Source organism: Sinocyclocheilus rhinocerous, unplaced genomic scaffold (assembly GCF_001515625.1).
Source record: "Sinocyclocheilus rhinocerous isolate Xijiao unplaced genomic scaffold, SAMN03320098_v1.1 scaffold742, whole genome shotgun sequence".
In the NCBI taxonomy this organism is placed as follows: Eukaryota; Metazoa; Chordata; class Actinopteri; order Cypriniformes; family Cyprinidae; genus Sinocyclocheilus; species Sinocyclocheilus rhinocerous.
The window spans coordinates 551973-578996 of record NW_015641116.1 but is presented as its reverse complement, the minus strand read 5'-3'; the positions used below and the strand labels follow the sequence as shown (position 1 = coordinate 578996).

The 27024-nt window shown below is 39.9% G+C and overlaps 1 protein-coding gene across 1 annotated transcript in view; it reads right to left on the bottom strand.

The window, feature by feature from the left end:
- Positions 1–26757, bottom strand: part of LOC107754677 (rhombotin-1-like) — a 28344-nt gene extending 1587 nt beyond the window's left edge. Inside the window, exons 1-3 of the mRNA XM_016571222.1 lie at positions 26132–26757; positions 9624–9837; positions 1935–2060 (exon numbers count right to left, since the gene is read on the bottom strand). Coding sequence (XP_016426708.1) covers positions 1935–2060; positions 9624–9837; positions 26132–26153 — 362 coding nt within the window. The 5' untranslated portion in view covers positions 26154–26757. The remainder of the gene's footprint in view (positions 1–1934; positions 2061–9623; positions 9838–26131) is intronic.
- Between the last annotated feature and the right edge of the window lie 267 nt (positions 26758–27024).

Here is a 27024-nt window from a genome sequence, read left to right as displayed (position 1 = left end):
GGGTTAAATATAACCCAGCGCTGGGTTAAAAAGGGACAAACCCAGCTATTGGGTTGTTCTGACCCAGCGGTTGGGTTCAAAACAACCCAACCACTGGGTCAAAACAACCCAATAGCTGGGTTTGTCCCTTTTTAACCCAGCGTTGGGTTATATTTAACCCAGCATTTTTTAGAGTGTATAATGTGAATAACAAATTATCATTCAGGTATCTCAGGAAATAATGATGATTCGGCATCAGATCAAAAGTTTTGGTGAATATTTGTATTTTGTCAGGCCTGAACAGACCTTTACACTGAAACACTCAATGGATAGTTGGACAAAATTCATAAGTGAAGAATTGTTTGAATTGCATTGGCTACACATCACAAAAAAGCTGAATTGCAAAGGCAGGAAGAGGAATTTACTGACTTGTAATTCAAATAATCTTTTTTTTTAATTAAGGAGTATCATTTAATTGTACTTTTTTTAATTTTTAGTCTGCATTAAAATTTGGAAATTCAAAATTGAATTTCAAAAGCCATTTTAAATTCAACGCGGAATGGCCTACAGCCCTGACATAAACTTTACTTAAAGGTCCATTTCAAAAGATATATACATAAAAACACATACAAAAACAAACAAACAATAATTAATAGAATATCTTGGAATACCTTGTCACTTAGTGTAAAATAACAATAATAATAATAAATATCGGTTTTATGATGTAAATATGCACAAATCAATTAGAATATATTTGTTTAGGTAATAGTGCATCGGTGTAAATGAACTTGTGGTACAGTCTTCATCACAGGCATCAGGAATGCTACTGTTTCTATGACGGTCTCAAAGTCTTTTGTGATGTGACAATAAGGTGCAGCTTTAACTAAATGTTTTCAAAACCAACAGCATTTTTCAAAGCAGGACAGGATTGGCACCCAATGAAAGCATGCCACCACTTTTCATTGGCAAAAAAACAACAAAAAAAACTCTGCACCAGTTTCCAAGGAAACCCCACCGCTGAGCTTTTTTCCCCCCTATGTTGGGGCTCCTTGCCAAAGTATAAATTGTTAGCCTCTAAAAACTTCCCATTAAATTTCATGCCAATTAAAGAGAAAAACATTCCATGTGTGCACTGCATTTTTATATTGACAAGTTTGCATATGAAAGCCATGAATGTTGTATGGACAATACAGCGGCCATGATGAAAGCGTTGCCAATGATGTTTTCTCTTATCAATCATTGCCACGCCAATGTGCGGTGTTGGCAAAGGAATAGAGTAGAGCACGGGAGAACCAGGGTTGTGCACTGTCCATCAGCAGCAAGGCTTCACTCACCAAACTTTATTACACACCTGGTGTTCACCAAATATACCACTTGACTATTTATTCCCATTTCCTACCAGATGCTTTATTTTATTTGATTGCTGCATGTAGATGTGCATGCGGCGGCTTTTGAGAATGACACAAGTCTTTTTTAGAAGTGGGTCACACACTAGAGCATTTAAGACACTGTCACACTCCTTTGCTCCCCAGGAATGTTTGGAAGGATGATCCTGGAAAAGTTCATTCGTCCGGCTGCTTAATTCCCTTGGCGAGACACATAGCGGTGACGTGCTCAGCTTGGCTGTGTATTGAGTAGGAGCTTTCTGGCTCACTGTGTTCAATAAGGCGTTCACAGTATGATCAGGCTTGGTATTGGTCTGCCAACGGTATTGCCACTGAAACGCTGGTTAATTTGACTCAACTCAAGCTTATAATCCCACTTCTGGTCACAAATACAAACCAGGACAAAACTGGTAGGTTTAAGACTAAAACGGTATGGGCCAATCGGAGTATGTAAAGTCACAATGCTAGAATTCATTGAGTGTTTTTTTGTGTGAGCTAATAGGTTCTTCTGCATTTCTATATAGAAAGAAATAATCTTGCAGGCTTGTTGTGATCTCTTTCTCTCCTTACCTCTGATTACAAAGCTGACAGGCAAAACAGTCCAAATGGTAAACATTATCTCTGGCCCTCATCACCATTTCAAAGGCTGGGATCAGTTTATTGCAGGCTGCACAGTTCCCCGTTGTACCAAAGAGCCTGTGAGAGAAAACACAAAAAGCAGATTTACTCACTTATACCTGTTCTAGCCTTTATGAAATCACGCAACAAACCGAAAAAGGAAAGAAAACAACAAAACCGAAGAAGTGGAAGAAAAAAAAACAAACATCTTATGCGATACATGAATCCAGCTTGGCACACATTAGGTATTTTTTTGTTAATGAGGGTACAAACCTAGAAGTTAATTCTTAGCTAATGATCTAATTAAAATGATCACATGGTTCTAATCCCCTTCTTCAAAGAGTTTTTGCCTAGCACACTGCAAAAGCAATGAAAACAGGTCTGAGGCGAGCAATTGAACTGCTCAAAGTTTTTTCTCCTTCTCTTTTTTAAACCGGAGTAACTAATGAGACTTTGCTCAGACCAAAGCCAGCTGGATTTTACACAAGAGGCTAAATACTATAATGTAGTCAAAAGTTCAAAAGATTCCCCTCGCAAGGAGACTGCCTCTATCCTCCGTTCCTCTCCTCTTATTCTCCTTATTTCTCTGTGACCTGCTAAAAGCAGAGTGAGATGTAGAGGGAGTGTTGTGAGGTACGTAACCTTGGAGAGATAAGTAGATGCTTGCCGGAGCACGGAAAGGGACACAACTCACATTTCTGCACTGTTTGTTTAAGCTTATTAGATGGGATGCAAACCACCAAGGTCACAAACAGAACAAGGCATCGAGGCGGATCACTTTCCTCCACTACATCCGCCGTTGGATTTACATTTTCATTTTCAAAGCCCTTGCTCCAATGTTTAATTTGGAGATTCAGAGTCGGAGATATAGATATATACGTTTGGCAGAACAGGGATGCTATGCACACAGGAAGAGCAAATGGAGAAGAACAGGGGGAGGAAAAGGGGGAAAATAAGGCAGGATCAGAATGAGGAAGTATGCTAAACACTTCTCTAAAGTTAAGGACTCGGTTGGAGAGAGAGGGAAACTGAACAAAGTTGCATCGATTCCATATTAGTCTCTCTCGACTGCTCGCCCTGCGTCACCACCAGCATCTATCCAGCAGACCCTGCTGTTAATTAGAGCAACAGACCTGAGCGGAGAGGAGTCTTATGGTGGGAGAGGGCATGTTGTTATATCAGATAGGCGAGGTGTTAAAAAGAGCCATTGTTAGATCGGGTTACTGCTCCAGTAAAATGTGTTTATGTGGAACTCTGACACTCTGAGGAGGCTGTGCAACCCCAGCGAGGTGTTGCCTCACAAAAGAGTTCAGCTTATTAAAATAATGGTTCGAGTGCAGCTTTGTTCCAAGGTCAGCGCAGAATCTGTGAGAAACTAACTCATAATTGCAGATATAATTTATACTTTACATTTTGCAGTTAAACTTTAAATTAGTGTCTGTTACACATCACACATAGAATTGGATTAGTCATCATAGTAAGTGTATTTACAAACTGCTCAAAAAAGTATTGCTCAGTTGTCCAATATGTTGTGAGTATTTATAGTGTATCATTGTATAAAGAACTATTGTATTCCTTTTTTGGGGCTGTGTCAGTGCAGATTTCTTTAATTTTGATTCACAAGCTCTTGATTTCAAACTCTTGATTCTGATTCATTTGGGTATATTTCAGTTACACTGTGCTGAAATATCACATATATATATATATATATATATATATATATATATAGCAGAAATTCTCACTTGGCTAATATTGTAAATTATTCAGAGCATTATTCAAACAATTTTTCAAACCACTAACTTGTCTTTTTGAACTGTTCATTGAAAGAACCAGCTCATAAGAGTCAAGTTGGTGAATCGGGCTACACTAGTCAAGCTGTATGCTTTTGATTCGGTAAAAAGAACTGGCTCAGTTCAGGAGTCATTTGTTTATGAATCAGACGACACTAATCATGCTGTATTTTTTGTAATCAGTAAAAGAACTGGCTCATAAGAATCACTTGTTTGTGAATTGGACTACACTTATGATGTATGCTTTTTATTAAGTAAAAGAACTGGCTAGTAGGAGTCATTTGTTTTAGAAACCAGGCTCGACTGGTTGTGCTGTATGGTTTTGATTCACTAAAAAAAACTGACTCAGTCAAGAATCAGACTACACTGGTTGTACTCGTTCTAATACATTTATATTGTAATTTACTCATACTAATATATTTAAAAACTCATCTTTACATTGCTGGTAGGTTATCATTGCGCAAATTAACACAATTTCTACATTTTAAAAAAAAAAAATTTTTTTGAAGAGTTCTAAACTAATGCGCTGTCTTCACTGTATCTCACGCACACATGATTTTAGTCACTCACACAGATCACGTTGCGCGCGCGCACAAATTTTTAGCGCTGCCCCGCAATTTTATCAATAAAATAGCTTAATCGCTCAAGAGCTACATTATCTTTCTCAACAAGGAGCTGGTAACATCATCGTTTCTAAAGGAATTAAAGCCACAGCTTCACTGTTAATAGAGAAACACGGCAAAACGGTGGTAATTTATACATACACAGCCTCTCTCTCTCGAGTAAATAAACACTTGATGAATTACACTTTTCTGAGAATAGAATATTGAAGTGGAGATCGCTAAACTGCAAGCTAAAACTAAAACTGGTGTTTTCAGAAAGCAAGCGCGTTTATCCACAGTGGAGAGAGAGCGCGTGCGCGTGCAAACATCTGTTTCGGGGATTACATCTCTTTATATCAGGCAACCCCGGTTGTGTTCCTCTGCGGCCAGATTAAACCTTGCTGTAGCCTATGTATTATGCTCTATTCATTATTTTTTAGAAACCTCGCACTTTGACTTCTCGACATTTTAAACGGTGCTCTCGTATTCAAGTTAAGCGCAGTCCACTGCTGCACACGTGCCACAAATATCGATACAGGGCCAGCTGTATCGATACTCGTATCGTCAAATCTATGTGACGATACATTGTCATATCGATGTATCGAACACAGCACTATTGAATAGAACTCAATAAAAATTATTTCTTTCCCATTATTTTGTTGTATTTGCTGTGTCACATTCATGATTTCATTTGCTGTGGTGCTGAAGATTCATCATTAAAATTATTTGATTAATTAGAAAATCAATATTTTTACACAGCCCTATCTATTTAGTATTTGATGCTTAGAACCATTTTGATAAATGGTTCCCCTTCAGGAACTCGACAGCGTCTCGTTCCCTCGGGGAACCATGGTTACATACGTAACCTAGAGACGTTTATCACCATTTTGACAAGGATCGATCCGTCCAATAATTTTTTTTCACAAGGGCCTTTGGCTGCATATTAAAGAGACTATGCCAAATCATTTGCCACAGCATTTGAAAGGACAACCCTTAACAGTGAGAATGCCAGTTTACAGTAGTTGGCTGAGATGTATCTACTAGTCATTCTTCGATCTTGGAAAGTTCTCAGATGGCGGGCCACATAATCCTAACGTTTGCAGACTCACATTCATGGTCAGAGGCAGAAGGAAGGATTAAGGCATCTGTCTGAAGGAGCGTGTTCTCTAAAAGGGAATAGCGCACAGATAGTGGTCGAACACATTTCAAATGTCATGCCTTAATGCTGGAGCAAGCAACTGGAGTTGGGAGTTCAATGTTGTGTTATCCTGGCTCGCTTCTGAAAAGGTGGTCGGAGTCCCTGGGGATCCCGAACAATTTCTTATGGCTCACGTCCATCATGTTGCACAGTAGAGGGTGTTACAGATCACATCACAAGACCCATTTGCTCTTCTTTTCTAAATCAGGTCACAGAAAGCACAGACATGGCAGTTACTGGTTGTTACTGACTTGTGTGAAAATTCAGGGACCACTTGATGGTTTAAGAGCAGAGGAGTCTTCTTAAAAGAGAGGGACTCCTCATATACACACACACACACAGAGTGACAGATAACCGGGCTTCTGCAAAGAAATCTGTGGTGGTTTAATTGTAGGTTTTTGCAGCACCATGATGGCCCGGCTCAAAATGGAGACTTTACTGTTGGTTAATTTAAGTGGATTAGGAGGTTACAGAAACTCATTTGAAAGGTCACCAGCAAACTTTGAAATACAATGGCTTGGATTTTCAGGCAATATAATTCAAGATAAAGTGAAACCAACCATTTTATAAGCAAGGCCATTTAATGTTATTCCAAGCAAAATGTGTTCAAGAGCTTCCACGCCTAAAATGTCCATTGTGCATCGTTTTTGCTATACGAGTTGTCATTACAAGCTTAACTTTTTAATTGTTTTCTTGAAAACAAAGCAGTCTATTCAATAACAGATACTGTGATAAGATTAATGAGCTCTCAACTCAATGTAGTGTTCCTTTATTGTTATCATAGCCTCGGCAAACTAAAAATCTCAAAGTCCCCTGCGCACCAATTCCACTGAACAGGAGTGAAAAAATTTACAAGACAATAAAAGGAAAAGAGAACAGAGCTTTTCCCTTCATAATCTTGTTTGTGTTTAACTAAACTTTAGTATTAAAGCTGAAAGCCTTTGCTCATTGTTCTCTATGATTCCCTGTGGCTCTGTGTAGACAGGTGTTTCTCTTCTGGTGTTTCTTCTTAACTCCTCTGAAGTCGGCATCAGCTTCCTTCCCTTTAATGTCTCTCTGTGATTAGACTTCAGCTGTTCTAGTCCTTTACTTGCATTCATAGAGACTGTGGTTCAGTACTGTACGTGTGAATTTGCAAAGTTTCAAATACAGTGGGGTTCAATAGTGTAAAACCACAATGAAGACCTGGAATGTTCCCCCCTGGAATGTAATATATATATATATATATATATAAATAATATTTTTTTACTATACATCTATTTGTTCCATTTATCCGTTTTATATATCTAATAATAATAATTATCTATATATCGAATAATATATTTACTATATTATTAAACATCTAATATGTATAGCATACAAATAAACACATAGAATGCATATCAATACATCAGACATTTGGTCGTCTGTCGTGTTTGGGGTCAACTGTATTGTGTTCAGGCATAGTAGTTAATCTTCAAAGTGAGATACGGTTGATACTGGGATTGTTTCCACTTAAATTATATGACTAATGTCTTTCTTGCCTCATAGGGATAGCTGTGCTTGCTCAGTAGACTATTTTAACATCAAAATGCACCAAATGATTGCTGAGACTTATCTCTGCCCTTTAATCATACTCACATGCTGGCTAGTAATGGATGTGCCATCATTAGGAGGAGGTGTAATCTACTTTATATTTCAATTAAAAGCACACTTCTTTGATTAGTAAATGACTGATGTGACCCCCATAATATAATGCAATGGTTCAGATTAAAAAAAGAAAATCAGTTCAGGGTGAACGCAGTCAAAACAGAGGCACTCTCACTCTCTGGTCATAAGGTCAAAGGAGTTTTGACCCAAGCAAAACAGATGAATCTATTTTTGTGTGCTGTAATGAAAGAGTATGGCCTGAAAGCTTATAAATCCTGCTATACTTATATATTAAGGAAACGGTCAACTGTAATAGCTCAAGCTAGTTTGTGTAGTGGTGGGGCTGTGTGTTTTCATGGGGTGTGGGTTCATTATGGTTCTACTGTACTCCTGAAGGACAAAACTCAGGAGCACAGCTCATAATTAATGTGCGCATGGCAGGGCTCCAAAAACCCAGCTGAAAATAAAATAAAATGCGTTTGATCTGCCCGCCTGTCTTTAATGAAGTGCCTCCCTGTATGGGAGGCTAATTTTGGGTGAGATTTCAGCTTCATTACTGAAGGCGAGCGGGCTGATTTTCCAGTGGTGTGCTGGAGGTGAAGTTTAGGTGGGACGGCCTGCGTGGAGTCTCAATCACTCGCGTTTAAAGCGAACGCACCGATGCTTCCTCGCACTGTCAGCACAGAGAGGGATACTTCTTAATTTGTTCCTTAATAGAATTCATATCCAGCATCTCCAGGCATTAAGTAGCACACATTTGTCATAGGCTGAAGAGCAGATGAGTGGGCTAGATTTCATTAGGACCTCAGAGACAGTACATCGGCAACAGGAAGCTCATTTTTGTGCGGTTTCCACCTTTCTCTGCTTTCATTCTCTAGCAAACCAAAAAAGTAATTGCCAAGCATTTGGGGCTTATTTAGATTTTTTTTCCCATTCATTTTATTACCACACATGCCTCGGTGTACCCATTAGGAACCTTGTGAGGTTACACTAACAGTATCATAGCAGTCGTGATGTGCAAATTGTGTAATGGCCAGTGTTATTTTTACTTTTTTATTAACAGTTTTTGTCTTGTGACAAAAGTATCAGTTAAATTTAGTCAATATTTTGTCTTGTCATGTTCATTCATTACATGACAAAAACATTACATTTTATTTCCATTTATATTTTAGCTGACTATAGTGCAATATGAATCCTAATATTCAAACATTTTATACAGTATATTAATTGATTTCAACATTTAACAAACTCATGTAAAAACTGTAATTCATGCGAGTTTCTGAAGTAACATTGTATTGTCTACAATATTCTTTATGTTTTAGAATATTTACAGTCACAATATGAGATATGTGCTAGCCAGAGTTTCTAAGTTAGTTCAAGTTATTATTCTTTCTAGATTTTTGTTTTAAAAATATTGTTAGTGAATTGTTTATCAAGGGTTGTTGTTTTTCATACCTCTTAAGTGAAACCATTTTATTTTCATGATGCACATTTTTAGAAAAAAAAAAAAATCTGTAATAATTAACTCACCGTCACATCATTCCAAACCTGTGTGACTGTGTAAAGTCAGTGTAGTCAAATGTTGTTTTGACCCTGTTGACCTTCATTAAATGGCAGTTTTTTGTGTTCCACAAAAGAAAGTCAGTCAAACCTGTTTGGAACTACATGAGGGTGAGTAATGATGACAGAATTTTAACTTTTGGGTGAACTCTCTTTAACACAGTTAATGACGACAGTGCTGAACTGCATGTCTTACTGGGAAGGGCCCTACCAGTGGGGGCTCTTTGGGGAGAGCAGCTTGGTGATAAATGACTGGATCTGGTTGGGAGACCCCAGGGACTGGGATTTAACACCCAGGAAATAATCATGTTTAATTTAGCAAGCAGATGGCTCAGAGATAGGAGGCAAAACAGATCCTTAGACCTGCAGTTCTGCCACTCAGCTGCCTGGGGTGAGCTGAAAGTCCATACACGCACTCATACGCAGCGGTTTATCGCTCAACTTAGAAAATGGGCGACACGTCACATTCATGTAAACATGCAAAACCTTACCCGGCTAAACATAAACAATCACTACAAGATGCCACTTCAAGCTGTTTGCTCACTTGTGCAACTGGGACTTAATTAGAACACACAGAGTCTGGGTCGGTACACTGCGATGAGGAAAGAACAAGCACTTAATCTTCTGTAACAGCCTCAAAGAAAACATCATTTACAAGCTAAAAAAAAAATAATTCTTCTAACCCCACAAGTTAGCAGATAAACGCAACAGGAGAGAGAAAGAGGACAGGGCCAGGAATGAGACCGGCAGGGTGGCAATCATCGGCTGTTAGATGAGGGTTTACTTTTCTGAATGTCATGCAGCCTGAGGTGTAACAAGCCCTTTCTGCTTTGGCAGCACTTTGACTGCAGCGTGTTCTTACCTCAGGTAGTCCCTGCGACAGAGAATGAGATTGGCTTTGGTGTAGAGGGTGGAGCCCACCTCCCCCAGGCGGCAGTCGCAGCAGGCACATTTCAGGCAGTCTTCGTGCCAGTATTTGTCCAGGGCCTTGAGCAGGTAGCGGTCTTTAATCTTACGGTTGCAGCCAGCGCATCCCTTCTGTTTTCCTTTGGGCTGGACGGAGAGCATCGGCACACCTGTGGCGATAGGGAGACAAACACAGAGAGCATTGTGATTTACTGCCTGGCTAAACCATTGACTTTTCATGTTCCGCGCTCTTTGATAAGGGTGGTGACTCCACCGAAGCTCGGGCCGCTGTTTCATATGCATTAGCCACGGACGCTCTTCCGCACAGATAGCCGTGCGGGTCACTTTGGACTGCGTTCATCCGTCGCTGCCCCCGCTCAAAAGAACAGATGTTATTTTTGGCGAGTGACATACACCCGTTTAATGGGGGCTTGAATGCATCTCTATGTTGGGTGCTCCAGGACCATCTCTATTTAGATAGCTGACAGAGGTATTTATGTTGTTTGGAAGATTAGCCATGGCCCTATTTCATCAGTATGAGAACTGTTGTCCATGCTAAAAGCCTCCTGTGGGCTTTGTTTGGTATAGATCAACATTAACCTTTTAGAACACTGTTGACCGCAAGAAGGCTGCTCTCAAGCTTCCAGTGAGATACTGTATGGTCTAAGTGCCTTCCAAACACGCACACACAAACTAAAGCCTGCTCTCCTTTTACACTCGCGCTTGCTGCATCGCGACCGGAGACGAGTAACCAAACCGGCTAAATCACCGCGTTGTCATGTAGCCTCCCTCCTTTAAGCATGCATTTTAGCCTCCTAAAGGACAAATAAAGTCCATTTAATAACTGCACTAAACACAGTCTATCTGAGGTCTGACATTTGTGTGTGGACTAAAAGCTGCCCCTGGGCCAGAGCTGGTAACTCTGGCACTCGGCACCCCTCTGCCAGCACTAACAGGTCTGCCACAGCTGAAAGCGCAGGACAACAGCTCTTAAGACACTCTCTCCCACACTGAGCTATTGATCCGTCTAATAGAACGCGCAGCTAAACCGGCACTCTCCCTCTCTCTATTCCTCTCTGCTTTCAAAACACATTTCTCTCAGAAAGACTTGTGTGATGCCCCTTTTGACACCCCCCACCCCACACCACACACCACACACACCCCTCCTCCCCCGCCAATCGGTAGCGTATCTGGCTCCGGACGGTCAAAACATTAAAAGCCCCCAGTCCTGGATGGAGACAGACCCGTCTGGACAGAGGACTTTTTATTTAAGCATTAGCCTTTTTACAGTTTTACAGTATGGAAAAAAAAGTGTAAAAACATTTTCTGTAAATATCCAAAGAATTGGTGTTATTCAAAACAAGGTGTTGATTTTAGGTATTTGTGAGGAATTAAATGTGATAGTCGGCACAAAATTATAATGCTGTCATCATTTACTGTCTTTCATGTTATTCCAAGCCTGTATGACATTGTTTCTTCTGCACTGTAAAAAGCATTTAAGTTGTAAATAAAACAAATATTTTTTGGCCATACTTTGAAAGTCAATGGGGTCCAATGCTGTTTGGACTCTACTGACTTCCATTGTATAGACGACAACTTTTGTGTTCCACACTAAAAGAAAGTCATGCAGGTTTGGAAGGATATGAACTGATTTCTTAGTTAGGTGGACTATACCTTTAAATGAATATTTTCCTGGTATCGTCATGTTTATGTAATGCATATGCTTAGCTGATTGTTAGTGCATTTGTGTATGAGACGAGATGCCCGTTAAGAGTATTCTGATGGCAGAGGTCACTTGCAGCAGCTCTTTTTCAGCTCTGGCTTTAATGTCCGGTAATGGCTCTACTGTACATGATCAACAAATGTACGCCAGTGGGCATGAACTCCATTATCCGGTACGCCGCATGCAACTATCAGCATATGTTTTTTTGTTGTTGTGTGTATCCTCCTCTAACTGCACTAACCTTGCACTGTAGTTCCAAGAGAGGTTTAGTACACGCTAGGTTTGAAAAAAAAAAATCAGAATTTTACAAAACTTTCAAACAAGCAAAGCCAAATTCAGACATTCAAATTTTGTCTTGACAAACTTTACTTTTTACTTTAGAGTTATATAAAAATTCACCTGAATTCTACTTCCTTATATTACAATTTGAATTGCTATTCTATGTCGTTTACTACCTCGATTCAAATTTGGCAACTGAATTGGAATTTAAAAAGGCACTCAATTAATTTCTCAATGGTGCACAACCCTGGTATGCGCTCATTCTCACACTTTCCCTCTGTGATGCACATGTTCATTTATTGGATTCAGATTTGTTCAGTGATTCTGGATCGTCCACACATCAGTGGTGCTATGAATATAATATAATTAGTATTTTTAGTTATAAAATGAGGTAAAAATGTAAGAGCACTCAGGAAAGACTGAAAGAGAGAGAGAGGGCAGGAGAGCGAGGGCTTGTTAGTTAAATTTATGACTTGGATGTGAATAAGAGCTCTGGTGGTATTCAACCATCTTATTTCTTTATCAGAACTGGAAAAAGAAGAAAGCTAATTGGTCTAGCGCCACTGATGGGAGCCATCAATTAGCGGTGTGCTTCCCCCTCCAGCTTCCTCCCCCGTCCCCCCTCCAGCCCCAATAGGGGCCCCTTGAAGCCGCCGCATTAGGATCACAAAACTTGCTATAAATACCAATGTTCAGTATAAATGAAGGTAAAAAGCCTTTAAATTGAAGCCACACTAGCTGAGGGCGGTCGTTTTATACCTGCATTTCATGGCTTGTTAGAGGTGCACTCTGCAGGTATGCCAACAGTGCTCTCCTGTCAGCCTTCTACAGAACTAGAAACATTAATGAGGAGAGAGAGAGCTCGTCTGTGAGGAAAAAGTGTGTCTGTGTTTGTATGCGAGTGTGCGTACGAGACGGAAACTAGCTTGGGAATCAGGCTCCTTCAGTTCCCCAAGGGATGGCACAAAAATCTTTAATTTGCTTTTTATGACAGCTAATTAGTTATTCTATTCAAAATCTTTGCTTTAAATAAGAGAACTAATTATACACAAAGGTCGTTTCCCCCACCTCAGGAGAACCACACATAATTGGTTTAGGCCACCACCCCCCACTTTCCTCCCACATTTTAACAACGTGCATGTTGGCTAAAGAAAAAGTTAACCGTGGCGAGCTTAACCCTTTCTGTTGTAAACCACTCAAGGCTCATATACAAGAAACCTTTGAGCATTTCCCATTCTGTAATTACCTGGATGAATTCAGGTTTGTCGGTAACTGAATGACACCATCATGCCGTGACAGGTTTCCTAACCCAGATTTAAGGTGGCTAACACCTCCTGTCTCACCAGGCTGCAACCTCCAGGGTGAGTTAGCTGATGTGAGGAGCACTGTATTCTGTCTGAGCTAATCATCTTGTTTCTGCCATCTCGGAGAAACCTCTTGTTGTTTTCCAAAAAAGAGCCAGCTGAGATATGCTTTTAGAAGCCCTATATAGCCTCAAGCACATTTTAAACCTGAAACGACAGAGTAAATGACTGAATAAAAGTACATAATGTTGACTTTGACATCAGCAAACTGGTATTTTGGGGTTTATACAGAAGAGTGCACCTGTCATCATTCTTTGCACAGCCTGGAATCTTGGTAGTAGACCCTTCCCCCATTTCTGTCGTGCAGAAAAAAGGGGAACATTATAAACGGAGACACAAACTGAGGAGGCAGCTCCCACTTAATCCAATCCATTTAACAGATACAAGTGCTGCTGACCTTCCTGTGTCATTCCATGTCACAAAAAAGCATATCTTGCTATCCGCCACTTGATACATATCCTAAAAGTAGATGTGTTTTTTCCTTCAAGAGGCAGCGTTTGCCTTGTCAAACATTTCTCCCAAACAAATAAAAGGGAGGGAAGAAAATCATTCGCTATTAGTAATTGGTGTGCACCCTGTCATCAGTCTCTTTTCCGCCCATCCACCCTTTAAAGACCTTATCTCACTCGAATATGTACAGATGCGTTTTTGCATTTGAAACTGTCAGACCATGTACTTTCCATTATAAAGATAGGATCCGGTTTCTATGTAGGCCTTCATTTCAAGTTCCATTTTTGTGGATATCAAAAAAATAAAATCAGTGTGGTACCCTTTTGATGTATTTAAGGTTTAGAGCAAGAGGGGGAAAAAAAAAAAGTTAAGGCATCATTTTAAAGCACTACAGCACAATAATCATATCTTTGGGGGGGAAATGTGAAAAAAATTTCTTTGTCTTTGTAGTCTGATTTTTTCCCCTCTATTGCATCTTCTAATAAGCACACAGTGGAAGCCAATGATGATGCAAAGTTTACTGTATGCAGGGTCACTGTTATTAGACCTGATCAATTAGCTGGACACCTCAGTGTGAGGCCTCTCTATGGGGGCGGGTGAAGGGGGCCGCTGGGGCATAAATGTGAGATCAGGAAGAGAGTGACTGTTTGGGCCGTGCTTTTGCCACAGAGCATCTAAAAAGGCATGCTCTAATATGCGCTTAAAGAGATAGTTCACCCAAAAATGAATTCTGTCATCATTTAGTAACCCTAACCTGTATGACGTTTTTCTTTTGCAGAATATGAAAGCAGAAATTTCAAACACTTTTTCCTTGCAATTACAGTGGATGGGGACTGCAGCTTTCGAGCTTCAAATAGGACACAAAAGAGCCATAACTGTCATAAAAGTAGTCCATATGACTTATGAAGGAATGCTTTATGTGAGGAACAGACTAAAATATAATGTTTTAAAATATAAAAATTTAAGTCGCTTTTAACTCAGATTTTAGAGATTCTGATTCTGCCTGATTTGTGAATTAATCATTCTTTTGTGTCAGGTCTTTTTGTTGAATTTCTGGTTGATTCGGTTCACAAAATAGGTTTGAATGATTTGTTCAGAATCAGATTTGAATCTGACTGATCCTCAAGCTCACTCAATAATCTGGTGAGAGCAGATAACAACCCACTGGAGGTTATCATTGAATAACTTGCACTGAATTATTTAAAATAAAAATAAAAAATAATAATAATTTGAATTAGCTAAAATTTCCAGCCAACCCTCTACGGACACCTTGGCAATTGAATCGCCATTGGCTAGTACATTTTTTAGTTTACTCGCCAGACTGATATACCATATAGATCACTTGACGGAGAGTGAAACTCTGAAGCGCTCAGTCAGTGTGTTCGGCGAGTGAAAATATATCTGTGCTAAACTTATACTTAGCGTCCAACTCACACACTGGCGAGTAAAATCTGAGAATTTATTAGCCAGTGGCTAATATTAGACATAATTTAGTCGCCCACAGTGAAGATTAGTCGCATATACGAGTGATTTACTCGCAATGTAGAGGGTTGCCAGCAAAACTTGACTTACAAACTTTATATTTTCAAGTTTGAAAGTTTCAATTCTCATTCATTATAATTACATGGAAAAGACCAACATGTTTATGGCCACGTCATCAAATTCAGGCACACCACTAATTACAATATGCATGAATTATAGACAAAATTCACTTACTAAAGTATCAACATGGCTTTGTACTTTATGAGGGTCTGCATATGAATCCCACAATGCCCTTAAACGAACCTCAACGGCATAAACCATGTGCATGACCTCAAAACAACTGAGAAAGGGACCAATTTAGAGGGACAAAGTGCTGGAGACTTGAACTACAGATGTATGAGGGATTACAGGCAGTCATCTGTCGCAAAGCTGTTGGCATGATTTTTCATGTATGACAACTTTTGGTTATGACAGCAGCAATGCATGCATGGAGCAGAAGGGTTCTCCAAAATATTAAATGCCAGCAGTGAACGAAAAGTGTCTGAACTGTTTTCAATGGCAGGCAAGTTTGTGTGTACAGTACAAAGAATTTTAGTTAAAAGATGCAACATTATCCTTTAGCTTAAATACAGGTCTGATTCCAAAAGCAATGTAAGATTAGAGATGCTCATTGGTTTAAGGTAGTACTCTGAAAAGAGGCAGGAGAGTGTGTTGGAGATGAGTGTATGGTGGTTGAGACAGATTGGACTAGAAGGTCACAGTGTGACAAATGAAAGCTGATCAAGCCATGGGAGGTTGTAGTCTTTGATTGAGCTGAACCATTTGCCAGAAGGGAGTCTTGGTGGTGACAGGGATGGGAGACTTGATAAGCACTTGCGTCTTACCCCGACAGTGGGCAGATGCGGTCCTGAATCACACGTTTACTGGTTGAATGGATGGAGTTGATATTGTAGTTGAGGTGTTTGGAATTAAAAAGAACCAGATAGGATGTGGTTTTAAATATCAGTCTTGAAGCCCAATATAATAAAGATTTTTTAGTTCACCTGACCCTGCTCAGAGAAGTAGAAGGGCATTTACATATGAAACTCTCTTGTATTCAGATACAGCTAGACTAAGTACAACATATGAGAACAGAAAGCTCTTAAAGGGATTGTTCACGCAAAAATGAAATTTATGCCATCATTTACTCACCTTCACGTCCAATCCGGTATGCATTTTTTTTTTCTGTGGAACACAGAAGATATATTGAAAAAGTTTTGTTTTTGTCACTAATGTTGTCATTGTTGTTTTGGACTCCACTGACTTTCATTGTATAGACAAAAACAAACATGTTTACCAAAAAAAATATATATATACTTTTTTCATTTTTTGGGGGTGAACTATCCCATTAATGTTTTTAAAATCTGGTTAATTATATTTTAAATATTAACTATTTATTTAAAGGGGGATGAATTAAATAATGGGAGTGTCACTTTTTTGAGAGGGGTTTGTCAGAAGCTAAAGCACACAGCATGCTAATTATTTTAATTAATCTAATGCCAGATCATTATGCCAAATAAGCATAACAACTATTTTAAATTAAGACTTTTAAAACTACTACATTGAACTTGATCATAAACCAAAGATTTGTGTAAGCTCTAGCTGTGCATAGGAGCCCGTTGTGTGCAAGTAATGGCAATCTGGACTAGAATTTGTCAGCCAGCCACCGTGGAGGTTAATGGAGAACTAAGGCAGATGTCCTGCTATTGTCTGCGTGAATCAGTTCCTTTCAATCAGTCCACATCATTACTGTAATTGAGCCTGTATACACTCAGTCTCCTTTACTGCCAAGACAAAACACATCTGGTAATAATGTCAGGTAGAATATGCCAGCTGAAACACAGACAAATGAATAAAGAGCTTGATCCTAGCTGATAAGCCCAAAGCAGAGCAGTCTGAAACATATTGATTCATGTGTTTGGTGGACATCATGCAGCACAAAATAGGAAAATAGAATATGTTCAGCTGTAGCTTGTGGGTAAATTAAGGTAAAGCAGTTGTGGATGCTCTGTGTATGAAATCAGGCCTGTCTTTGCTTGCTATCATGATGATATAATTAATACCCCAGAAAAGTTTGGAAGAGGAGTAAATTTGTCTGAAAAATGATGAAGGAAGAAAGAGGGAGAAAAAAATAAATAAATAAAAAATAAATTAAAAAAAGAGAGCTCAGGGCTGGCACGACCAGTGCGGTTGGAACGAGGGTGCCGTTCATTAATATGATGCACTTTCGCAAACTTTAGCAGCCTGCTGCCGCTAATAAGCCCCGGTGAAACGGAGCGGTGCTGCTCCTTCGCAGTGACCCTGGCACTGCCCGGGATAAGTGAGGGTTTTGTCTCCGGGAATAATTGCTCTTTTCACATGCTACAAGTGTCCTGACCTCTGCGGTCGGCAGCCACTTTCCCCGAGCATAATTACTTCTGATCCGGCCCAAATGAGGCAGCCGCATTAGGCCTGCAATAACACTGGCCCGGTTTCAAGCACAGCAGTGTGGGGAGACTGGGTAGAACATGGCCTGGAAACAGGGGGGTTTCTTTTCTCCAAGCCCTGGCGGTCATTTCCATTACGTCAGAGGTGCATTTCTTACACTTGCAGTCACTTCTAGGACCCAAGGCCTTCTCTCTCTCGGATGAGGAGATTGAGAGGCTTACTAAACACATTGTTAGCTCCTGGTGCCCTGCTAAAGCTTTGGCTAACAGATGCGATTCCAATTAACGGACAACTTCATTAGCTTGTCTGTGTGAGTGTTATTTTTTGCTTTACACTTTTCATTCTCCTATGAATTTTAATTTATTCACATGGGGTTAATTAAAAGAAATGTATCAGAGAGATATGCAACAGCTATCTAATTAAATACATTACTGCTTATTTTGGAGACATGCGAAAACTGGCAGTGTTATTGCAAGAGGCAAGTTGTTCCAACACTTTGGCGCTCGCTCGCGTGGTGAGAAAACCGCTCTAGAAGGGGAGTTGTCGACAGACCAGAATCAGAAAAGCTTGTGCGAATGGAGAGGGAGAACACACCCGACTCGGGGGTTAGAAGAGTTTTAGAGGAACAATCAGTCGCTCGATAGAGAAAGAATAGGGAGGTGTGTGACCTCACATCCAGCCAATCAAGTGTCACCCGTCTGGAAGTTGTTCTCTACAGTAGGCCTGGAGTGCGCGTTTGTTTTAGGTCTTCATTTAGACGGAGCTCAGAGATGGCAGCCTCTACCCAATTTACTCCACCAGAAGGCATAAACTGTCAATATCCCCCGCTGATGAATGACTCTTCATATATGAACTCAATTCATTTTTCCCCTCTTTTCCCACAGATTGCATTTGCATCTGAATAAAGGAATAAATCCATCTATTCTTCCTCCAGATCTTTTCAGACTTTGAGAAAAAAAAAAAAAAAAGGTAGACAATCTTATCTGCTACTTCATGACTCCTGGCAAGAATGTAACCATTAGCACCGTCAGAGCCTCTTTCCGCCATCCGTTGCACAATGATGCCCCAACACTTTTTAGCCAACATTAAAAATGCATTTGGCTAGGCATAAATGTAGGCCTTCTAAAGTTTGTCACTCCCAAGGTTAGGGAGTGATGTATGAAATTACCCTCTCCCCGGCAATTACTACACATTTAGCGTTTCAAAAGATATGCCAGGAGACAGGTGTGCCATTCAGAACCATGCTGCAAGGTTGAAAATGGAGGAAACGCCATGCAGCACAACTCCATTTGGGCCCCGTTTAGAGCTGAATAATGCAAATCCACCACGGGGGGTATTTGTTAGGTGTGTGGGGCCTCTGTGTCACTCGCACACTCTCTCGGATGCCCATCTCCTTATGGGGTAAATAATGAAGCAGGGTTTGGATTTCAACAATTACATTTCATTTTCCCAGGCTTTTTGGTTTACTGTACCAGCCTTAATCAGGTGAACATTCTGTGGCGTTATCATTGAGTATATTAGAAGTCATTTGACATGTAATTGCTACAGTTTCCCAGCCATGTGAACTTCAGGGCTTGTTTCAAGTGTCAATTTACATTTAGAAGATACTTGTTATTCTTACTGCTAAACAATTACAATATTTAAAGTCTGTGAGTTTGTGTGTAATTGGTAAATTTGGTGCTTATTTTGGGGATGCCTCCATTAGGGAAAAAGCATACATAATGCTTATCAATGCACAAGGTTGGCAACTATTGCCAAAATGTTAAGCAATTTAATGTTAAATTGCATAGGCCAATATCATGTTTCTTGTCCGAAATATCTGCATATTTTAAGATATAGATTACTTTTCCATCATCCAGCTCCATAAAAGTGATATATTATGCATTAGATTTTACTATTCAAGTATTCCTTGAAGTACACTTTCTCTTTAAGAGTGCATGTCAGAGCTTATGTATTGATAACAGAGCTATATTGTGTGTAAAAATATATATTTTAAATCAATTAAGAATATTAAGAAATATTTGTCTTTCATGCTGTACATTATAATATTAATAGAGATGCATACATTCACATGTAGCATAGAGTTTGTGTATTAAAATTTTTTTTTTTTTTTAATGTATAATATCAGCCATTTATTGCTTATTGGCCATAACATGAAAATAATTATTAGCTTGCTGTTATCGACCAGAATTTCAATCTTCCTCTCTGGATAAGTATAAGGTTTGGTTTAGTGTCTAGTCATTATAATTAGCTTTAAATAACATACATGTCCTCATTTAAATGACAAGTTAACTTGAATGTATTCTAATAATCTCCATAGCAGCATTGAGAGAGCGATAACTGAATGACCACACCATCCAAGGTTATTGGCGTTGCTGGAGAATTCAAGGAGTTAAATCGAATGGCCGCTCCATTATAAGCTCCAACCGGGAGATGCATGGGAGATGGTTCCGTTTAAATGTGTCAAGAAAGGATAAAATCATCGGCTGGCAGATAGGGGGCTGGACAGCATTATTCAGCCTGTGCTCAGTTTCCAATTTCAATTAAAGCCGAGCAGAGTGGCCAAGCGCTTGGACCACAGCTGCCGCTCTAATGGATCAGAACCCTCACACGGAGCATTGATTAAATCAGCCTCACCAATACCGTGTCCTTCCCTTTTAAGGAACAATACAAACTAACCGGTAATCACTGCCTTTAATTAGGTATTCAAGATTTGACTTATCGAAGGTCAGCCAATGAGTTGTGGAAGTTAGTATCTCATTAAGTGGACTGAGTTTCCATTTGCCAGCCTCCCTCCAGTGCTTTCTCTAACAGCATCCTCTTTTATATGTTGTGGCTTTTTTATTAAAAATAGGAATAGATTTTAATATCCATGTAATATTTGGATGGAATGTGTTTACACAGGCTATATTGGATTTCTCTCTCCCAACTATTTTCTTAAGTACTTTACACAAGGTTTGTTATTATCGGTTTGTGGCGTGTGTCATATTGGAGTCAGGTGACATTTACAGTATAAAGACATCAAGGTGAGGTGTGTGATAATTTTTATTTTTTATAAAAGGCAACACTAATGAACGGCTATGATACCTCGAGCTGCACTTTCTAACTTCATTAGAGCCAAATGTGGATATCAGTGTAGGTATCATTAGGAAAGCTTTTATCAAGTTACAGAATGTAATAAGGTTAATGAGGAGTTTATAAAAATGTCTCTGGTGGACGGAAAGAGCAGGCAGGGAGGACGAGACCTTAAGCAAAGTATGCTAGTCATTTATTTCATTAGCATGACCACCTGTACCTTTTTTGAAAGGCTGAACCTTTTAAAACAAGAAGGTCATACCAAAAAGTAACATTCCAAAGTGCAGCAGCAGAACTTGGTCGTGAAATTGCATGCATGTGTAGAGCTGTAGGTCATGCCTCCATTATAGTGCTATAGGTCGCAGTCAGTGGTAAAGTAAAATTCCTAGAGCTTCACAGGACAACCGGCGCACAAGACAAAAGATGAAGGGAGGAGGGGGGAAAGTGATCGCACACAAATGCAATAGACGAAGCAACTCACCCTTGCAGCGAGACGTGCTAGCGAGAGGTGCTGCGACAAGGTGACACGAGGGAATAACATGTGGTCTAAAGACCAAAGGAAAGTAAATTAAAAACCACCTAGTGTAAAATCATCAATATGTAGCTGTATATCCCTCTTTCAGCAGAGCATATGTACTATTACTTGGAGCATGTCCACTGGGAGAAGCTACTATTGTAGAGAATTCCAGAGCAGAAACGAATTTGAAATGAAAAATGACAGACTTTTGTACAGACATTGTAGCAAAAGTGGAATATTACATATAATTTTCCTTTTCAAGATGAAGTTAAATTTGGCTCCACCTGATTCGAGTAAACATCATACTATATACACTAGACTTGGATATTGTTTTCTGCGCCTCTCTTGCTCATGTTCCTTTTTTTACTGAACGCTGCACCTGTCTGCATTCGTCTCAGGACTCAAGGTGAAAGATAAGGTTGCTCCGAGACATTTTAAAAGGTAGCCTAAAAATGACGATTCATCTCGCTGGCAGCATGTCTGAGGATGTTATAAAAGGTTTTCTGTGTTCCCAATGCTTCAGTGATGGACTGTATGTCCTTAGAGCTCTTCAAAAATCCCATGTTTATTGAAATTATTTAAAAACTTGCCAATAACTATATCATTACACAGAGAAATAGAGTGTTTAGACATTGGAAGTAGATTTAATAAGTGTTTACACGTAACACAGGAAGTGAATATGATTGAGCTGGTGAGCGGTTCTGATGAGCATCATATACAGGTGCATCGTACCTTTAACTCTCTTATATATCTCTCTCTAGAACCTTCGTTTTTATTTGGGTGCCCTTTGAGTTGTGGTAAAATGATGGGAAATAATATACATCTGCAGTCACTGATGTGAGAAAGCACAAGTTTGATAGTGATCAAGTGACTTGGGATGCCATCATGCATTCAAAACCATCATCATCAAAAAAAAAAAAGACCATGCCAATTTAAGACCACACTGCAATGACGGATCTCTATGTTGAGGACACATCAGTTGCAGATATATTGAACTGTAATTGCATCAGGAGGAAATGTTTATAAAGTAGGAATTTCTTCAGGCTGAAGCAATATAAGTGGCAGGAACACAAGCATTAGGCCCCGAATCCAGGCGCAATATTGCAAGAGACCCAGGGCGAGAGAAACATTGATGTAATTTCAATATTTGAAATTGGCAAGTTTAATTTAGAGTAAGAACAAGCCAATAAGCTGAGAAAATAGCAAATACAAGAGAGAAAATTACCTTGCAGGATGGAAAAAAAGTGAAAAGACTTAAGGAATGTATAAAAGTAATCTCCAAGTGGAAATTAGAAATCAACCCACAGAAAGGGGAATAACAGAAAAGAAATATTACTGTCCACTCTCTAAATCAATATAAAATTGCTACAAGACCGAATTACCATGGTAACTCAAGTAAAGAATGAAGCAATTCGTATTATTTCAAAATAAAAACTGGTGCCTGAAGCCCTGAGTTTTATTACAGCAGCAGACAGATCAGGGGTCTAGTATTCATTTGAAACATTGCATTTCAAATACACGCGTTAGGAACGAACAGATTTCATTGGTTCACAGTTCTCGTAAATTAAACTGGGAACGGTAACTAAGAATTTATCATCAGGATGAAGAATAGAAGGGTGTTCTTTTCTCTTCTCCAGGTTCTTAGGGAGCCCAGCGATGCGAATGATCAATCCTAAACAAGTCCACAATGAGGACCCAAATATTTCTCCCAGTCCAGATAGTTTTAAATACCTTGAAGGGAAGGAAAATGGCTGAATAGCATATTTCTCCATAGAGAATTAAGTCAACCGAGAGCTTCTTTTATTTAAAGGTAGTCATGAAAAGGAGTTGTGCTTGTTCTGTACCTTAACACATTTCCCCACTCTCTCAGAATCGTGGTAAGAAAGTACAAGAGCAAGTAACACCGTGTCTACACCGGACGCGAGCGGCGCGACAAAATACAAAATAACCTATTATGCTGTCTACACTGGATGCGGCGCGGCGCGACACGACACGACAAATCCCCGACAGTAAACTGATGCCAAGTTCTATTTATGACGTACTGACACAAATTTCAAATGATTTTCAACGGTCGCTTTGTCTCCAGTGTAGACAGACTTTAGCTGTTGAACCCACAGAAAGGGGAATAACAGAAAAGAAATATTACTGTCCACTCTCTAAATCAATATAAAATTGCTACAAGACCGAATTACCATGGTAACTCAAGTAAAGAATGAAGCAATTCTTATTATTTCAAAATAAAATTGGTGCCTGAAGCCCTTGGTTTTATTACAGCAGCAGACAGATCAGGGGTCTAGTATTCATTTGAAACATTGCATTTCAAATACACGCGTTAGGAACGAACAGATTTCATTGGTTCACAGTTCTCGTAAATTAAACTGGGAACGGTAACTAAGAATTTATCATCAGGATGAAGAATAGAAGGGTGTTCTTTTCTCTTCTCCAGGTTCTTAGGGAGCCCAGCGATGCGAATGATCAATCCTAAACAAGTCCACAATGAGGACCCAAATATTTCTCCCAGTCCAGATAGTTTTAAATACCTTGAAGGGAAGGAAAATGGCTGAATAGCATATTTCTCCATAGAGAATTAAGTCAACCGAGAGCTTCTTTTATTTAAAGGTAGTCATGAAAAGGAGTTGTGCTTGTTCTGTACCTTAACACATTTCCCCACTCTCTCAGAATCGTGGTAAGAAAGTACAAGAGCAAGTAACACCGTGTCTACACCGGACGCGAGCGGCGCGACAAAATACAAAGTAACCTATTATGCTGTCTACACTGGATGCGGCGCGGCGCGACACGACACGACAAATCCCCGACAGTAAACTGATGCCAAGTTCTATTTATGACGTACTGACACAAATTTCAAATGATTTTCAACGGTCGCTTTGTCTCCAGTGTAGACAGACTTTAGCTGTTGCGGCGCAACACGACAACTGTCGCGTCCGGTGTAGACACGGTGTAAATGTATGGTATGGTGTGGTTGCCTGAAAGCAGTACAGCAAGGATCAAATACAGTGCAAAGACCACTGATGACAAAGCCTGCGAACCTGAAAGGGTTGATAATTTGGGAAGCCTGTGTAATAGTAGTACAATAGCAAGGGCATGCAAAACTACGACAAGCCCCACATCGCTCTACTTTCAATCTCCAGCGCTTAGTACATCATAGCATAGTACAGAGAACAGAGATATGAATGACCCAATATTTCACATAGAAAAACGTACATATTTTAAGACTACCTAATAGAGCTTCCTAGCAGCTCAGGGTGAATTTTAGGTCAGAAAACGTCAGCAAGCTTAGTGTGTAGTAAAAATAGTGAAAACTAGTTTGTATTCTACTTTCCTGAGGATTTTGGATAGTAGGTAACAGGATAATTCTTCTATTGCAGGATGCCGTTATTTCAGAGTTACACTGAGACCATTTGACAGTTCAGTTATGGAAACCAAATACAGCATCGACACTGGCATCTATAATTTTCTGAATCGTTACAAAACCGCATTATAAAACGATTTGCTTGAAGGACACACAATGTATCAGGAAGTTTATCAAGTACCGATTATCTATTCATGTTTGCATACACAGAGGTGTATGGATGATGTGAGCGAACACGGTCCGTGTACCATGTGCACAAGGTTATGTTTTTTCACAAAGCTCAGTTCAATTCATCTTATTCACTAGCTTCCCTCACTTTGAATTCAGTACAAGATGTACCGAACTATGAGGATATTTTACCTCAACTGATATATTTAGTCAGACTATAGCCTTTTATTACAGTCAGACTTATCTGAACATAGCCTGTGCTTGTGTTAGTTAAAAGTGTGTGTGTGAGAGAGAGAGGGAGGAGCCAAGCTGCTTTCCCATCCCTGCCAAAATGCCAGCGCAGTTGGTCGGCACCAGCAAGCAAAGGGTGAAGCTTTTAGGCAATGAGCAGCAGGTGATCTAAGCTTTTCTGTAAGTCCTAATGCTCCTAAAAGCCACTCTCCCTGCTTCTGTAATTGGGCATCAGTAGTTAATGTAGTATTGACTGCATTACATGCTCCTGTGCATCCTCTCCTACTAATGCCATGTGCATCACCTTGTACATTTACCATATTGCTTAGCCAATAGCTGTTAAAAGCAATCTGAATCATATGGGTAACTTTTAGCAAGATGGACATCCAAAGGAGACAATTTACAGTTGAGTTAATCTGGGTACATTAGCGCAACATGGATTGAGCGAGACAGACCAATTTGTTTCTATGGCAATCCCTTTATTGGTTTTTAGATGGGTTAGTGAAAGGATGGTTGGCTCAAAGAGATATGAAATATCCATTTTCAAACATAAATATGGGTCTGAAATGCAAGCCATTACTTTAGAGGGGAAAGGGCCCCTGGCTAAAACTAAATGTGTGTGTGTGATGACAATATTCTTTGAAAGATGACAAAGGCATTTTTAGGTCAAAGACACTTTGTAGGGATTTGCTTCTCTCAACGCTGTTAAAGAAACATATCAAAGTACAAAAACGGGATTCAGCTTCAGCAAAAACTTGTCAGCACCGCAAGCTCCAAAAGAAAAGTTTATAAACGGTTTCCATAGGAACCAGCGTGCAGCGTAAATACAAAGATGTTCATTGTACATATGCCTATAAAAATCACAGAAATATTTACAAACTAAATACACTGCGATCACATAGGTGATCTAAATGTTCTCGTTTAGACCTATCAGTAAAGGTTAAGGTTCCAATGCTCTCGATGCTTATAAAACATAACCCCGTAACTTCACAGATTTGCACGAGCGCTAACTGATACTGCGGTGAATAGCGACGTAGGTTCAGCTCTGTCTACGTCTTTTAAACAGATAATAACATATTTCATACACGGGGACAGTCGGAGAAATACACCGTATTCTGCATGTCTCTCTCGACTCGAAGTCTTTTAGAGTAGCTTACGCGTTTTCTTCCTCATGTAAACCTGACGAACGAACGTGTCCGTCTGATGTGACAAACGAACTGGAGCATGGAAGTGCCGTTTGGGGGGAAATGGACGCTAAATGCTGCATTTCCTCACTGTCCGGCGTTCTTCATAGTCGTAAGGAGCAAATGAATGCACTAACAATCATCCGTACACTTACCCTCTTCCTTGTCTAACACCATCGTCCTGAGGAGCGAGGAGTCCGGCTCCAGGCGATCCGCTCTCGGCTCCAGCACACTTCTGCGCGCGCCGCTCGCGTCTCTTAGAAGAAATTGCTTTGCAACAACAAAAATAATAATCGTCCGCGTTGCTGCCGCAAGGTTTAATTACACAGGCTCGTCTGTGTGGGTTTCCGCTGTTCAGAGAAGGAAAGCCATGTAGATAAACATACGTGTGTCTTTTATTCTATTGCTTAATGTTTTTCGGAGATGATACCCAGCGATGTCCCCTCAGTTGTATTCGCGTACGCAGCGCGTCAGTAATATCCACGCTTGCAATTAACGATGTCTAAAACTAAAGTGAGACGCCACGGTGCATTCCATGCGAAAATGAAACGACTACACTAACTCAAATCTAATTTAAACACCCGTTTAATTTGAGCTGCCGCGAAGAAGCTATTCTCGGAGTAGAAACGTGTTCCTCCCAGTTCTCATTTGCTCCGAAACTGTAACTATATTCAAGAAATCCAATTCTGAGGCTGACAACTCCTAACAGCATGCTCACGCTGCCTTTCTCACCCAATTTATGCGCTCTGCGCGCTCCTGCTACTGAATAAATGCGCGCGCTTCCCAGAGAGCCACGGATCCCCCTGTTAATTAAATCAATTCATTATGCTCAGATCTGATTAGCAGCCCTTCCCCCCTCTTTGAATCAATTATTCAATACACAAACATAATTGCTTGTGCCAGAGGTGTCTAAGTATTAGCTTATTTAACTCCAAGGACACTAATTACCCCTAGGGCAAGGGAACTTTTCTCATTAATTCTGACAAAACACAAAAGCACAGCTAAGGGAAAGTGAGTGTGTGTGTGTGTGTGTGTTTATGTTTATGTG